The 16,949-nt window shown below is 37.8% G+C and overlaps 2 protein-coding genes across 2 annotated transcripts; one reads left to right on the top strand and one right to left on the bottom strand.

Annotated features, from left to right (window-relative positions):
- The first annotated feature begins 10,487 nt into the window (after positions 1–10,487).
- Positions 10,488–12,050, top strand: LOC103966887 (60S ribosomal protein L37a). Its single transcript, XM_009380111.3, has 5 exons — positions 10,488–10,609; positions 10,893–10,932; positions 11,450–11,538; positions 11,616–11,698; positions 11,787–12,050. Exons 1-5 carry the CDS (start codon positions 10,607–10,609, stop codon positions 11,848–11,850), a joined length of 279 nt encoding a protein of 92 aa, XP_009378386.1. The 5' UTR covers positions 10,488–10,606; the 3' UTR covers positions 11,851–12,050.
- A 1,035-nt stretch (positions 12,051–13,085) lies between these two features.
- LOC125475250 lies at positions 13,086–16,334 on the bottom strand. Its single transcript, XM_048579880.1, has 3 exons — positions 15,266–16,334; positions 14,136–14,394; positions 13,086–13,618 (listed from the first exon to the last, which is right to left on the bottom strand). The coding sequence occupies exons 1-3, from the start codon at positions 16,123–16,125 to the stop codon at positions 13,472–13,474; spliced, it is 1,266 nt and encodes a 421-aa protein (XP_048435837.1). The 5' UTR covers positions 16,126–16,334; the 3' UTR covers positions 13,086–13,471.
- Between the last annotated feature and the right edge of the window lie 615 nt (positions 16,335–16,949).

Here is a 16,949-nt window from a genome sequence, read left to right on the forward strand (position 1 = left end):
TAAGTTTCGGTACGAATGCATCAGTACATAAGTTTGGGTACAAGTGTATGGACACATAAGTTTCGGTACAATTGTATCGGTACATAAGTTTCAGTACAATTGCATTGGTACATAAGTTTTAGTACAAACGTATCGGTACATAAGTTTTAGTACAAAATGTCTCGGAACATGACTATAGTACAGACATAGGTACATAATATGCATATATATATATATATATAATTTACTCACATTGAAAAATATATGATATATATATATATATATATGCTTTTTTTAAATTTTTTTATTATGGAAACTTAATAATAATTGTCAAATAATATTTATTGTTTATGACACAAATAATGGTAAAAATAAATAGTAAATTAGCATTGTTGAATATCTATGCCTTAACGTACCCAAAGCTAAAGGTTGTAATAAAACGTCACCATGCCTTCAAATGTACCTAAGCATTTAAGATGAAATGCATCCAAGAATCCAATAAGAAAAAAATGTACCAATAAACAACAATCGCTCAAAGCTATAGTTTGGGTTCTGCAAGTCGAGGTGCACAAAATTTGAATATATGCATTCCTATTGCCATTCAAATTTCTTTTTCCTTGGAATTTAAAATCTCGGATTTGTTTTAGGTGCACCAAAACTGGACAGTCTTGGAATTTTCTATTCTGAATTGTACTTTTGTATTTGAGTACAAATTTCTCCTTCAATAAATTAAATTAGTTTAATAAGATATCACATCGGGAAATAGAAGATCAAAGCAAAGTACAATCAAAAGTAATAGGAAAAAAAAAGAAAGTTGTAGCAATGGTCCCTCAATTTTAATCAAATTAAAGCAATGATCCATTAACTAAAAATTATGACTATTGGTCCTTAACTCATCAAAATGTGCATCTATAGTCATTTTCCTCAACTTCATCAGAATTCTGTCAAAATGAGTCATGTTGAAAGGACCATTACTACAACTGGGTTAAAGTTGATGGATTATTTCTCTAATTAGGTTAAAGTTGAGGGACTATTTCTCCAATTGAGTTAAAGTTAAGGGATCATTGCTACAATTTTTCTCATTTGATTTTTCATATTTACCCATTGATTCAGCTTCACGTGCCACGCACGTGACTCATTTTGATGGAAGTGCTAACGGAGTTGACGTAGAGGACTATAGCTGCACATTTTGATGAAGTAAGGGACCAATGATCATGGATTTTTAATTGAGGGAGAGAAATTAAGGAGAAAGAGGAATGGAGGGCTTGTGGTTGTGATTTGTGAGCATCATAGAGAATAGGGAAGACAAAGGGTTTGCGCTTGGAAAAGGAAAAGGAAAAGGTGGGAGAGGTGGTTGGCAGCTGTGATTGGGTCGGTATACTTATATGGAATGCTAACCTGGTATCCCAGAGACGGTGGAGTTTTCACCGAATTTTGACCTTCTTTCACAAACTCTCTCTCCCCAGACATAGTAAGAATAAAAAAGACCAAAAATTGACAAGGGGCCAAAACTCTCTCTTTCTCTAGCATGCATGCTCTGAAACACTTTGTCCCCTTGGTGCCCTTCTTCCGATTTTACCACAAATCTCCTTCATCTTCATTTCCCTTTGCAGACTCCCCCATTGTTGCAGGCAAGTTTCTCTCCCTCTCTTACTCTCTTCCTCTATCTCTCTCTCACTTTATCTCTATTTCTCTGTCTTTTGCTATTTTTGGGTGTATATATATATATATATATGTGTGTGTGTGTGTGTGTGTGTGTGTGTGCGTGAATGTAATCTTTGTGTAATGTAATTTTTATGCGTGCGTGTCTGTGATTCGAGGAAAATGAGCTGACTTTTTGATGATATCAATTTTTGGGCGAAAAAGTTTGGATCCTTATGGGGTTTTCAGTTAGGTTACATCTTGCTCTGTTTTCTATTTTCTTTTATCCCTCATGTTGTTTCCTTGTCTTTATGTGTATATGTATATGTATGTCAATGTGTATGTGTTTTTGTGATTTTGGTGAACAAAAATTGACTTTTTGGGAAGTTTTCATGTTTTGGATAGAAAAGGTGGAAGGTTTGAAGTTGATAGGATGGACTACAGAAGCTTTCTAATAGCAAAGAGAAGCAGACAAGGTCAAGAGTTGTACTGGAATGAGCTTTATGACAAGAACCGGAAGAATAATCATGCGGGTGAGTCGGCCAATGTGAGTCAACCCACAAGAGATGCTGAAAAGAAGAACGCACGGAAACGAAAATCCACTCATGGCTCAAAGAAATTATCATTTGGAAGTTTAGTGGAGTACGTGTTGTAGATGATTACGATGAGAGAGAGGATAAGGCGAGAGCCTATGAATCACTGGATGTTTCTGATGAGGCTGAGGAGGCCAATGCAAGTCCACTAGCACTAAGTAAACACAAGAAAAGGCTTGGGAAACCAAAATCCAGTAACCAGTCCAAGAAATAGATGTCTATAGATGATTTTGATGATGGTGAGGAGGCCATAACAGATTCATCCACATGAGCTAAACTCAAAGAAAAGGTTGGAAAACAAAAATCTTATGAATGATTTAAGAAATGGAGGTCCTAGTTCATCTATAGATGTGTATGATGATTATGAGAATTCGTGTAGAGAAATTGATAGTGATTCAATGGATTTTGATGAGGTACATAGTGCTGAATCAAAGAATGAAAAAACATCTAAATTTGACTCTGAGAAAATTGAGAAATATGGTACACTTGATTTAGAGAATAATTATTCCTACATGGTGTATTTAGGTGAAGAGGAAAGAGAAGATGAGGAGGAAGAGGTTTTGCTCTTAATAGCTCATATGAAACAGAGAACCTCTTGTCTAGTGAAGATGACAATTCTTATTCGGATGATGAAGATTAAGACCTTGAAGAGGCAAAAAAAATTGGGTTTTTTTAGGAGTCAAGTTCAACTAGTAGAGAAGACCAGCAAAGCAATGAAAATGATGCTAAGGTGAAGGTAGGCCAAAGTATTGATAAATGTGATATTGAAGTGAAGAAATGAAATAATGTTAATACAAGAAAGCAAAGAAATGGGAAGCAGAAAAACGGGAAAGTGTTAAGGATAATGTTGTGGTGATGAAGGTTTATAATACTGATCAAATGGATGTTAAAAAGGGACTTGAGAAAGAGAGAAACAAGAAATCTGATGAAGGTGTTGATGAGGTGAAGAAGGGGAAGCATTTTAATGAAAGTAAGAGAGTGGAAAAGGGGAAACACGTCGAGGATGAGAATGTTGAAGTGAAGAAGGGGGAGAGCTTTAATGGTAGTGAGGTTAAAATGGAAAGTGGGAAAGGGATAAGAGGAAATGTGTTGAGGATGATAACGTTGAGGTGAAGGGGGAGACTTTTGATGATGGTGAGGTTAGGAAGGGAAATGAAAAAGTAGAGGTTGGTATGACGATAAAGAGAAGGTTTGGGTTGGATACAAATGCTGAAGTTAATAGAAAGAAAAATGTTCATGTTCATTTTGGTTAGAATTCCAGAAGTGTGGCACAAAGAATTCATTCACAAATAAATCCAAGAATTAAAAAAGAGAGTACTGAATATGTAAATGATAGAGGAAAAACTATGTTTGACGAGCATGATGATATTCATGAAAAGAAAACTGAGTCTGTTGATAGAAGAAACGATGAAGATGATGAAACATGTGGTGGTTGGTGGAATGATATGCAAAGAGTACGCACAAAGAATAAAGAGGAAAAGCTTACTAACAGACAGTTTGTGGGAAACAAGCTGCAATGTTTTTAGGGTTCTTGTGGATTCCATATATAAGGACCGATAGTGCTACAGGGAAGAGTCAGATCCTTTAGGTAGAAGCCCCCAAAGATGAAACAAATCAACCAGTAGATGACACTACCACTCTTCCATTGAAGTTTAGTTTTAGATCGAAGCAATCAAGCATACCGGAGAAACCAAAAATTAAGCTAGAAGAAAAGGAACTTTGGGACGAGTTTTACTTTAATCTTAGTTCTTGTGAGATTAGTTCCACCAGATCTAATGATGTAGGTTGACATAAAGTAATTGTTCGCAGTATGACTTTCTAACGATTTTCAATTTTTGTGCGAAATAATTTGGATCTTTGTGGGTTTTTCAGTTGGGTTACATCTTGCTCGGTTTTTTGTTTTTGTACAATTTTTGTGTATGTTTGTGTTCGATTTGATATAAAAGAGACGACTTTCTGGATTTTTTCATTTCTTTGCTGAAAAAGTTTGTATCTTTGGTGGTTAATAAGTTAAAGTTTGCTTTTTTTTTCCTCATCTTCTTTCCTTTTCTCTGTGTGTTTATCTATAAGTATGTTTATGTGCATGTTTTTTTTTGTTTTTTGTTTTTTTTTTTTTTTTTTGTGATTTTGGTGAACAAAAAGATGACTTTTTTGGGAATTTTTCATGTTTTCGGTTAAAAAGGCGGATCTTTGAAGTTGATAGGATGCACTACAGGAGCTTGCCAGTAGTAAAGAGAACCGGGCAAGGTCAAGAGTTATACTGGAATGAGCTTTATGACAAGAACTAGAAGAATGATCTTGCGAGTGAGTCGGCCAGTGTGAGTCAACCTATAAAAAATGTGGACAATAGGCAAACATGTGACCATCATGTTGATGCATCAACTAACACCATAAAATATCTAAATGGTCTGCATGTTGGTTGGATAAGTCCACAAATATCCCCTTTAATCCTCTGAAGGAACTTAGGAGGGTCATGAATAATCTTTGTAATCGAGGGTTGAGTATTCAACTTCCTTAAAGAACACGCTTTGCATGGTGAGAATCCAATGCATGAAGGTAAATGATGCTCATGTGATGATTTAAGGATACGGCGCATCATGTCATGTCTGGGATGTCCTATATGGTCATGCCAAAGCAACAAAGTGCTCTGGACCATAACAGTACGATTGCATCTGTACGTAAGTTTTGGTACGAATGCATCAGTACATAAGTTTCGGTACAAGCATATGGACACATAAGTTTCAGTACAATTGTATCGGTACATAAGTTTCAGTACAATTGGATCAGTACATAAGTTTTAGTACAAATGTATCGGTACGTAAGTTTTGGTATAAAATGTCTCGGAACATGACTATGGTACAGACATAGGTACGTAAAGTCATTGTTCGCAATATGACTTTCTAACGATTTTCAATTTTTGTGTGAAACAGTTTGGATCTTTATGGGTTTTTTAGTTGGGTTACATCTTGCTCGGTTTTCTGTTTTTGTACAATTTTTATGTATGTTTGTGTCCGATTTGATATAAAAGAGACAACTTTCTGGATTTTTTCGTTTCTTTGGTGAAAAAGTTTGTATCTTTGGTGGTTAATAAGTTAAAGCTTGCTTCTTTTTCCCTTATGTTCTTTCCTTTTCTCTGTGTGTTTATCTATAGGTATGTCTATGTGCATGTGTTTTTTGTGATTTTGGTGAACAAAAAGATGACTTTTTTGGGAATTCTTTATGTTTTGGGTCAAAAAGGCGAATCTTTGAGGTTGATAGGATGGATTACAGGAGCTTGCCATTAGCAAATAGAATCAAGTGAGGTCAAGAGTTGTACTGGAATGGGCTTTATGACAAGAACTGGAAGAATAATCTTGTGGGTGAGTCGGCCAATGTGAGTCAACCCGTAAAAGATGTGGAAGAGAAGGATGTCTGAAAACAAAAATCCACTCATGGCTCGAAGAAATTGTTGTATGGAAGTTCAATGGAGTATGTGTTTGTAGATGATTATGATGAGAGTGATGAGGAGACAAGAGCCTATGAATCACTAGATGTTTCTAATGAGGCTAAGGAGGCCAATACAGGTCCTTATAGATGATCTTGATGATGGCAATAAGGCCACATCAGGTCCCTCCACAAAAGCTAAACTCAAAGAAAAAATTGAGAAATGAAAATCTTGTGAAGGATTTAAGAAATGGAGGTCTGGTTCATCTATAAATGTGTTTGATGATGGTGAGGATTCGTGTAGAGAAAATTATAAGATCCAATGGATTTTGATGTGGTACATATTGCTGGCTCAAAGAATGAAAAAACATCTAAATTTGACTCTAAGAAAACTGAGAAATCTGGTCCACTTCATTTAGAGAATAATAATTCCAACATGGTTAATTTGGGTGACAAGGAATGAGAAGGAGGAGGAATATGTTTTGCTTCTGATAGCTCACATGAAACAAAGACTCTTGTCTAGTGAAGAGGAAAATGTTCATTCAGATGATGAGGATTATGACCTAGGAGGGTCAGAAAATTCTGGGTTTTCTAAGGAGTCAAGTTCACCTCGTGGATAAGACCAGTAGAGCAATGAAAGTGATGTTGAGGTAAAGATGCGCCAATGTATTGATGAATGTGATATTGAGATGAAAAAGGGAATATGTTAATGAAAAGGAGAAAAGAAGGGCAACATTTTAATGAAAGTAAGAGAGTGAGAAAGAGGAAACATGTCGAGAATGAGAATGTTGAAGTGAAGAAGGGGGACAACTTTAATTGTAATGAGGTTAATAAGGGAAGTAGGAAAGGGGATAAGGGGAAATGTGCTGAGGATGATAACATTGAGGTGAAGGGGGAGACTTTTAATGATAGTGAGGTTAGGAAGGGAAATGAAAAGTGGATGTTGGTATAACGAGAAAGAGAAGGCTTGGGTTGGATACAAATGCTGAAGTTAATAGAAAGAAAGATGTTCTTGTTCATTTTGGCTAGAATTCTAAAAGTGTGGCACAACAAACTTGTTCACAAATAAGTCCAAGAATTGAAAAATAGGGTATTGAATACGTAAATGGTAGAGAAAAAAATGTGTTTGACAAGCATGATGATATTCACAAAAAGAAAACTGGGTCAATTGATGGAAGAAACGATGAAGAGGATGAAACCTATGGTGGTAGGTGGAAGGATGTGCAAAGAGTACGCATGAAGAATAAAGGGGAGAAGCTTACTAACAGACAGTTCTTATGGGAAACAGAAGATTGCAATGTTTTTAAGGTTCTTGTGGATTCCATCTATGAAAATAGAGAAGTGTTACGGGATGGGTCAGATTCCTTTAGGGATGAATCCCCCAAAGATGAAACAAATCAACCAATAGATGGCACTACGGGACGGGTCATGTTTCTTGGCAATGTTTTAGCACTAGTGTCAGATTATGGAGGCATTCATCAAAATAGGAATCAAAGACGAAAAGTCACCCACAAGTACCTCAATAATTCGTTCCACCATGTCAAAAAAAAAAAAAAATGCTCATCATGTATCTTTGAAAAGTCACTGGTGCATTGCATAATCTATACGACATTCGTCTATACGCGAAAGTTCCAAAGAGGCATGTGAAATTGTATTTTCTTGATCTTCTAAAGCTATTACAATTTGGTTGTAACCGGAATAACCATCAAGAAAACAATAATATTGATTTCTTATAGGTCTCTCGAGCATCTGATCAACGAAGGGATAAGAGAAGTGATCGTTTCTTGTTGCATCATTGATCTTTCTGTAATCAATACACACCCTCCAACCTATGATCGTTCTCTGAGGAATCAATTCATTTTTTTCATTCTTTATTGCAGTAATACATTATCGTTTTGGTACTACATGTACTGCACTCACCCATTTGCTGGAAAAGATTGGATATATGACCCCAACATCCAACAATTTCAAAATTTCAGCACGCAGCACTTTTTTCATGTAAGGATTGAGGCGCGTTTGAGCTTTCTATGGATGGCTTTGATTTCTATTCAAGTACTATTTTATGCATGCACATAGAAGGGGTTGATCCCCTTAATGTCGGCAATTGTCCATTCCAAGGTTGTTTTGTGTTCTCTTAGTACCCATAGTAGTTTTTCGTTCTTACGTGCACTTAGATCAGAGGCTATAATGAAGAAGAGTTTTAGAAGAATGCATATTTTAACATATCAAGAAGAAGATTCAATTCTAGCTTTGAAGGCTCAATAATGGACAGAAAATTTTGGTTTATGGAGGCAAGGTTTCAAACTTCGGTTGCCATCTAGGTGGGTAGATGGCTGCAGCATTGAGTGTTGCCTCAACTACTACGTTTTCTTCATTTTCAAACTTCATGCCATGTTGTGTGATGCATATTTCCAGAGGGTCATCAATGCTTATCTTAATGAAAGTCTTTTTGACAAGATAATCCACAACGTCAATACTAAAACAATCATAAGCTCCCAATGATTTTATCAAAGCTTCGAACATCTGAAACTCAATAGTAATATCTTGCATAGTCATGGTTACTAAACCAGATTTAACTTCAATCTTTCCACCTACAGTCGCCATGAAGGGTCAACCTAGGATCAGAGGAAGTTCACAATCTTTGATCTCCATTTCTTCCATGTTCAAAATAATGAAATCAGCTAGGAGGATAAATTGATCAACTTTGACAAGTACATCTTCAATAATGCCTCTTGGGTATTTCTCTGAGTGATTCGTAAATTGCAAAGATATTGAAATAAGTTTCATCTCCCCCTAGCTTAAATGTTCTTATACAGAATAAGACTGACACTTGCCCCTAAATCAAGCAAAGCCCTTTTAAATGTTTTGTCGCCAATAATACATGGGATTGTAAAGCTTCCTGGATCTTGAAGCTTTGGTGGCAATTTTCATTGAAGAACTAAACTAACAGTTTCGGGAAGCTTCAAGTTCCACTTTTAGTCATCTCTTGCTTCCGGTTCTGGCAAGTGGTACTTTGGATTAGACTTGTGTATTGTTGATATTTCCGTTGAAATATCTAAAAAATCAAGGATTAATATGGAAAGGCGGTGAAATGCAAACTTTATCCTGTATCGTCGAGATATTGGAAAATCAATAAATATCTACAATGTTTACCGATTCGCAATAGAAATTTTGCCAGAGCCCATTGCAATTTTAAACTTTTGAATTTGTTTGAGAAATTTTTCTCTAATTTTAAATCTGAATGAGTTGATATATCCATTCCATTGCAACTTTTCATAATTTCTGTCAAAGGAAAATGATGTTGATACATCCATCGATATTTTCATAAATTTACATACCAATATTTTCACATGTATTGATATTTTCATAAATTTACATATCAATATTTTCACATATATCAATATTTTCATAAATTCACATACTAATATTTTCACATGTATCGATATTTTCATAAATTTACATATCAATATTTCCACCTGTATCGATATTTTAAACACTGATTTAGAAGTAGTGGTCCGTGGCGGTTAAAAGCAGTGGCCTAAGCTCGGCGTCTGATGCCAGGGGCTAGGTATGATGCATTTCTATGCTTGATTTAAAGTTACCAACCACTACTTTTTTTGTCCGGAGACTTGTACCGGGCTCATCCTTGAGCCTCTATGTTCTTTCGAGCTTTTTTGTGAGTTATTTATTTGGATCTAAATACGAAAATAGACTTTTATTGATTTATAATGGATCTTCAAAAGACCCCATATTAACAAGTCCCATAACTCCTTATTCAAGAATTTTCTTTTGATTTGGTGTAGTGAATGTCAATGATTCAATCAATATTATACTAAACTGTCACATCTCGGGCTCGACTCCACCGTAGCACAATATTGTCCGCTTTAGGCCCCAACTACGCCCTCACGGTTTTTTTTCTGGGAACTCACACGAGAACTTCCTAGTGGGGCACCCATCCTGGTATTGCTCTTGCGCGAACTCGCTTAACTTCGAAGTTCTGATGAACTCCGAAGCCAATGAGCTCTCAAAAGGTCTTGTGCTAGGTAGAGATGAGACTATACATATAAGGCTTACAAGATCCACTCCCCTGAGCGATATGGGATGTCACAATCCACCCCCCTTAGGGGCCCGACGTCCTCGTCGGCACACATCTGGCCAGGGATTGGCTATGATACCAAATTGTCCCATTCCGGCCTGGGCCCCAACCATATCCCAAGCTTGACTCCACTGTAGCACGATATTATCCGCTTTAGGCCCTGACTACTCCCTCATGGTTTTGTTTCTGGGAACTCACATGAGAACTTCTCAGTGGGGCACCCATCCTGGGATTGCTCTCGCACAAACTCGTTTAACTTCGAAGTTCCGATGAATTCCGAAGCTAATGAGCTCCCAAAAGGCCCCGTGCTAGGTAGAGATGATAATATACATATAAGGTGTACAAGATCCACTCCCCTAGACGATATGGGATGTCACATAAACCACCAATTTGCTTAATTCACCACAACAAAATCTCTCCACAAACATGTCAGGAATGGTACCAACAAACAAATAATTTATAAAAGAGTAATGTTAGAGATACCAAATTTGGAGACAAAATTTTAGAAACTAAAGAACATGAAAGTTGAAGATTATTTTATTACTTACGTGTTGATAAACATGCTCATTGATGACACATAATTTAGTTCGTGAATTTTATCTTCCTAGCATTACTCTTTATAAAAACACATTCAAATCTCTTGGTTCAATAGGAGATTCTGAGAAATTTCTCTCTGCGTTTGGGCCTTTAACCAACCCATTATTGATTATGGACCCAGTTGGTATGACCCGTTTTAAAGTTGGCCCATTTGCTCCTTTTGAGGGGCTCTATAAATCCGAACAAAGCAAATTAGGGTTTCTCTATTTGCTCTGAGAAGAAGAAAGTACCAGCCGCTTCAGCCCTTCACAGCCAGCAGACCCTCCAATCCATAACAATGGTATTGCTTTATTCTCTCTCTCTCTCTCTCTCTCTCTCTCTCTCTCTCTCTCTATATATATATATATGTGTATGAATCCATCCACTGTTTGTTTCCTCAGAAATTTGTTTGTTGTTTTAGTTTTCTGGGAAAATGTTGTAGTGATATGGGCTTATATTTTTTGTGGAATTAAACGATAAAAAATAGTTAGGTGTTTTGAGCTACCTCTAAACAAGAAAAAGTTATGTTGATTTGGTAGTTATGTCCGCTGTGTTTAAAGGAATGAATGTTTTGTGTGTTTCAGACTAAGAGGACGAAGAAGGCCGGTATTGTTGGGAAATATGGTAAGCTAAGTTCCATTTGTTTTACTTAAATCTTAATGCTTTTGTTGTAATGCAATCTGTTCTCTGTTATGTTGCGATCTCTGAAATTACTCATTATTCTGTAATTTAATTGCTCGTCTCATGGTCGTGTATCGGTGTGAAATTTATTTGCTCTAGTAGGTTTAACTTGGCCGAGACGCGGTTTATGTTGTGATTGTATGCCTGAATAATTGATTTTCATTTTTGCAATACAAGAGCTAGTTATAGTTACCTCGCAGCCAATATGTAGTATGTAAAACCGAATTTGGGATTGGAAATTGAACCGTCTTTTATTTTTGTTCGTTTTCTGTTTTAGTTTCGTTGGTAAGGGAAATGTGTGTTCATGTGCGTCAAATGGTTTTGGTGGAAATTATACACAACAATACAACATTCAGATTTGTTAAGAAATTCTTTGAGTAGATATGTTTCGCATTTGTGACGTTTTGATCTGATTCTAGATTGAAGTGTTTACGATTCAGTCTTCCGCCTCTTATTACAGGAACCCGTTACGGTGCCAGTCTGCGTAAGCAGATTAAGAAAATGGAAGTTAGCCAGCACAGCAAGTATTTCTGTGAATTCTGTGGCAAGGTATTGTGGTTGTATTTTGTCAACTATTTGTCTCTCTAGTCTGAGGAAACATGATTAAATTTTTCATTTCCATGTAGTATGCTGTGAAGAGAAAGGCCGTTGGAATTTGGGGATGCAAGGACTGCGGAAAAGTGAAGGCAGGCGGTGCCTATACTTTGAAGTAAGAACCCTTTTTCACTGCTTTCTCACTTTTCTTGAATTTTCTGTTCGCGTAATTAACTAAATGATCATTCCGTAATTTTAAACAGCACTGCTAGTGCTGTGACGGTTAGGAGCACCATTAGAAGGCTGAGGGAGCAAACCGAGAGTTAAGCCTGCTGTTGTGACCTCTACTACGTTTTGAGCATTTGCAGCTATGGATATTCCAAACAGTTTTGGGGATGTGGTTCTCCTTGTATTTCATTATATTGTTTCGAACAAGTTAGATGAAAATGTTGACTCGTTGTAGTATGTTTAATCTGAGATTTTAGCGGCCATCTTTGAATTCGGAGTGCAATTTAATTGTTTCTGGATTTCTGTTTGATACTGCAAGTTATGTCATCTCTTTTGCTGAGCGCAAACTTTAAGCTTGCATCCAACCCTGAGCAGCTCTGGTCTCTTTAGCTTTGCATCCAACAGTGACCTGCACGGCAATACTTCAAACGCTGACGTCGGTCTGAACTAATCTCGGACGGATCATGTGCCTCAAACTGCCGCCCTTGAGCAATGAACAAGTAGATTCTGCAGAAGGGTGTTCCGCTCTCAATGGTCTTCGATTTGTCGGATGCCATAGCAGTCCATGGAGACCGGATCAATCGGATGCCACGGTAGTCCATGGAGACCGACTTAGGTGCCGCAATCTCTTTTTTCCGTCTTTAATGTTCGCATGTCTTGCTATCTTATACCAACTCTGTAGTGGTCAGGTGCCGCAATCCATTTGCTGCTTCTGGCCCAGCTACTCTTACATCGGATTGTTATGAAACCAAACGGTGATGATACTGAAAGTCTGAAAACGCCAGTACAACTCTCTCCTAATCCCCTCGAACTGAAGACCCATCCACCTCTATCTTCGTTATTACTTGAAACATAGCGAGTTATTCATTCAGATCCAATCCTAGAGACCTAACAAGGCCCTCAACTCTAGTCGGAGTGGATTGGATTGGAAAAGTCACCATTCAATCCAACAACCGGATGCGGATTGGCTTTATCTTATTAGATTATAATTGATGAACGCCGTAGGTGAAGGAAAAACCAGTTCTATGAATTAAAAAAAAAAAAAAAAAAAAAAAAAAAACCCCTAGTTGTCAATCCTACAATGTGTAAACGGAAATACGATCCTGTATTAATTTTCTTTTTGATGTATTTCGTACTTATAGTCGAATAGGGGTGTGCTATCCACACACCCTATTTTACTTCTTACACATCCTTGATAATTTATGCCCGTTGTTCTTCTTCAATTCATCCGATCCGATGGTCGAAAATTAAAAGTGTGTGAGAAGTAAAATAGAGTGGATATCACACCCCAATCGAATATAGAGTCGTTATAGAATATTCATGGCTCGAGTTCATCCAGGCAAAATTACATATATAACAATAACCAGTAACGTTTACAATAGGAAGCAAAAACGTAGAATCACAAACCTTGGTCTATAACTTGCACTCTTACTCATCATATGTACATAATGCTGAAAGGCCAGAAGGTTAAAAAAAAGGCGAAAACCGGCCTGCTCCTCAATCAGCCATAACTATAGTTGACTGAATGTGGTTCCAGGTATGTACCTCGCATTCCCCATCAAAATAATTGCAGGAGCAAAGACACCAAGTAGAAGAGAAGAAAAACAAACCCATTTACTGATTTACGCGGTAGTTTTGCTTGTGTGGCTTTGTCACACAATCATGATGGGTGATTGATCGGAACATCAGGTGAATGCGGGTAGTGCCGCTGCTGTCATTGTTACAATGGGTGTACTTGTTTTTGCACAGCCTTTACAGCCGCAACTCGTGCAGCAATTGCTGCTTTATTAGCTATCGCTACAGCTCGGTTCACCCTTTCTTCTACTTTGGCCACTGCATATGCTCTCTCAGCAGCTCTCTGTGCTTCCTGCTCATAAGATGGCATTCAGTAAGAAACTCATATAGTTGCGGTAACTGGTAAGTGCTTGTTCAAATCAAATAATTAAGGTTTTGCATTCAGTCTTCACGTAAATCAACACCGAGTATTTCTATTGCAGAACTGTCATTTTAGAGGAAAAGCTCAGGTAGTGTAAGGTCAAGAGAAAAACGGCGGTCTAACTCTAAGGACTGATGAAATCTGTAGTAGGCGTTGGAATAATTCATCTATGCACAAACTTCCAACAAACTACGACAAAAATGCTATCATGGTTGATGTCAAAAAATAAAAGAATTATTTCCAGTTTTTCAGTACGATATTTACCTAAAATCAAATGTCTGTAAACTTGAATTGATAATCAAGTCAACAACATACAATACAAAACACAGTTAAGCAAATCAAAACGACTATTTACCTACTAAATATTTATGGTTGTAGACCAACACATTTACAGTAGAATTTGTTCCAATGAAATACTGATACCACAAGGACTATAAAAGACAATTACCTGGACTGCATTAAGCACTTTGGCATGGTTGGCAGAATAAGAAGATCCAGGTTGGGTATTTTGCGCACTGGGAATATCTAGGACCCCGTTTTGCCAGTGACCAGATTGTGTTTCCCCATTCCTGAAAGTGTACATGCCAAGTCCCTGCTTTCTACCTTCATGCCAGGCTCCTTCATATCGATGGCCATTCCCAAACTGATAAACTCCAAAACCGTGCATCTTGTCCGCAAAATATTCCCCAGCATATGTGTCACCATTTCTGCGTTATCATATATACCAAATCAGCCCTGTGCTTGCGAATTTAACTTTCACTAGCATATCAGAGGAACAAGTATTCTTAACATGTGTGAGACAAACACAGATGCAAGCGCCCACACACATGTATATGAAATTGAAAGGAGTGAAACTAGATCAGTTTTCCTTTCGAATTTAACCAAGTATAAGAACAGTAGTCAAAATCCAAAGTGTCTTGTTTATATTAAAATATAAAATAAATATTAGATTACTGAGACCCTGTAGATAATGTGCCGGAGAATGAAATAGCAAAAAAAGTATGAGATAGTTCCAAACACCATGATGCTGACCATTTAATCTATGTATTCTAATATGATGCTAGCCAATACCCACATTTGAACCCTAATAACCTGCACCCTTGATTGTTTTGGTAATTATGCAAAAGAACAACGAAAAATCCAACTGAAGGCCCGACTGACTTCACACGGAGCATCTATAAACTCATGAATGTAAAAACAAATACTTAACTACAGAGACAAAAATCAACAAGTCACTAAACTTGGTGCAAAATGTATAACAATTCCATTAAGCACATGATACCTTAAAGGCTCAAACCTTATTTAGACCTAGCTAGCCCAAAAATTGCATACCAGATGACAAGACCACATAATTGACTTAATATCTTAACAACCTAGTAACTGAGAGAGGTACAAAAACATTTCAAATCGGTCATCCTAGTACTGTGTAACTAAAACCCTACCATACCACATAGAACAACAAGGCAACTAGATGAATCAGTGTTCAATTCCAAACATCAATATCATAGACAAGAACATGGAAATCGAAACACATATCCATTCACTTCATATATGTTAAGGAAGACAGTAAGCTTTTACCTGAATTGATAATGACCAAGTCCATGTTTGACACCCCACTTAAACTCCCCAACATACCGACTTCCATCCTCGCAAGTATGTATGCCACACCCATGACACTGCCCATTAGACCACTCTCCGGCATAAACATCACCGGTGAAGAACCTATACACCCCAATTCCATGCCTCAAGCCGTGCCTATACTGCCCGCGATACCTGCTACCTCTGGCCCAAGTCTCCACACCATAACCATCATACTTCTCATCCACCCAATCACCTTCATACCTCCCACTCATATGATAGTAATAAACCCCACTTCCTGAACATTTTCCTTTATCAAATTCACCCTCATAAACATCCTTATTACTATACACCTGCACCCAAGACCCCGAATTCGGCTTTTTGTCCAACTTTGGCTTCGATCCAATTGACCAAAGAACAGGCTGAGCGGGCTTAGAGACGCAGGAAGACGAACAAAGCTTGATTGGCAAAGAGCGGGAAAGAAACAACCGAGTCGAAACAAAACGGGGAAGTGCAATGTTGAGAGAAATCAAAAGGGCCGCCGAGAAAGCGATCACAGAGAGGAAATCGAGAGCGAAAGAGCGGCGGGAACTGGTGATGAAGTAAAGGGAAGGCAAAAAGAAGAGGACAATCAAGCGGCAGTGGACTCTGAGCAAATGGGCACAGCGGAAATGGCGGAAAAGCTTCAGAACCAGTGATCGGGTGGCGAAGGGAATGATTGCAAGTGAAGCAGAATACAGAAACGAAGAAGAAGGGCCGGAATTGAAAGCAGTGTGGCTATGGCGGTGGAAGTGAATCGGGTGGTGGTGGAGAGAGGAGAGTGTGGGAGAGTGGGATAAAGTGGAAGGTGTGTGGTTCATTGCAGGATTGTAAGAGATGGGTTCCTCATGGAATTTGAATTGGGTGTGAATTTGGTGGGATTGTGCTGCTTGGCTTGGTGATTTCCAGGTCTGGGTTGCTTGGAAATGATCAAGTTGGTGGTTTGGTTTGGTGATAACATGTAGAACTAATTGGGTATTTGAACAATTAACATTTGGGTTTGAATTTAAAAGTGCTTTTGAAATTGATGAGGAATTGATTCCTCTCAGATTCTGCTTTTCTGCCTTCCTTTCCTCTTCCGATCTGAGTTGAATTGCATTTACAGTCACATATTTTCTTCTTCCTCTCTCTCTCTCTCTCTCTCTCTCTCTCTCTCTCTCTCTAGCTTTCTCTCTCTTCTGTGACTTTCTGGGTTTCTGAGATCAGAGCAAATGGAAGATATCTGTGTGATGTGTTGCTGTTTCTTGTTGCATTTGCTCTGGTTTTCATGTCTGGTTTATCTGCAGAAGCCAGAACTGACCTGGGGTGGTCTTTCCTCTTCTCTACAAAGCCCCTGGACTTCAGGATATTTTCTGAAATACCACCGCTCTTTCTTGTATTTGAAGGAAGCGAAACAAGTGGCAAGGCCCGAGTGGATAATTGCTGACTGTTTTGTTTGTTGTTTTTTTTTTTTTTTATGATACATTGATATTTCTGCACAGGAAGAGTTCGGATATCATCAGATGGTACTGCGGAGTGGCGATTGACGTTTGCGGTTTTCCGTCTTGCCGTCTGTTAACTTTGACAATCGTAACGTTTGATTGGTGCTGATTAATTAGTTATTTAATTTGAAATTGATGTTTTGCAAAACTAAATAATTTTCTAG

The sequence above is a fragment of a genome, unplaced genomic scaffold (genome assembly GCF_019419815.1).
Source record: "Pyrus x bretschneideri cultivar Hongxiangsu unplaced genomic scaffold, Pyrus_bretschneideri_v1 Contig14, whole genome shotgun sequence".
In the NCBI taxonomy this organism is placed as follows: domain Eukaryota; kingdom Viridiplantae; phylum Streptophyta; class Magnoliopsida; order Rosales; family Rosaceae; genus Pyrus; species Pyrus x bretschneideri.

What these genes read in the sequence shown, in the direction of transcription:
- LOC103966887 (XM_009380111.3), top strand. An exon ending in CGGTATTGTTGGGAAATATG is followed by an intron (nt 10,933 to 11,449) that starts GTAAGCTAAGTT and finishes CTCTTATTACAG; the next exon opens with GAACCCGTTACGGTGCCAGT. An exon ending in GGCGGTGCCTATACTTTGAA is followed by an intron (nt 11,699 to 11,786) that starts GTAAGAACCCTT and finishes AATTTTAAACAG; the next exon opens with CACTGCTAGTGCTGTGACGG.
- LOC125475250 (XM_048579880.1), bottom strand. Translation starts at nt 16,125, where the DNA reads ATGAACCACACACCTTCCACTTTATCCCACTCTCCCACACTCTCCTCT. An exon ending in CTTGGTCATTATCAATTCAG is followed by an intron (nt 14,395 to 15,265) that starts GTAAAAGCTTAC and finishes ATGATAACGCAG; the next exon opens with AAATGGTGACACATATGCTG. An exon ending in AAGTGCTTAATGCAGTCCAG is followed by an intron (nt 13,619 to 14,135) that starts GTAATTGTCTTT and finishes TCTTATGAGCAG; the next exon opens with GAAGCACAGAGAGCTGCTGA.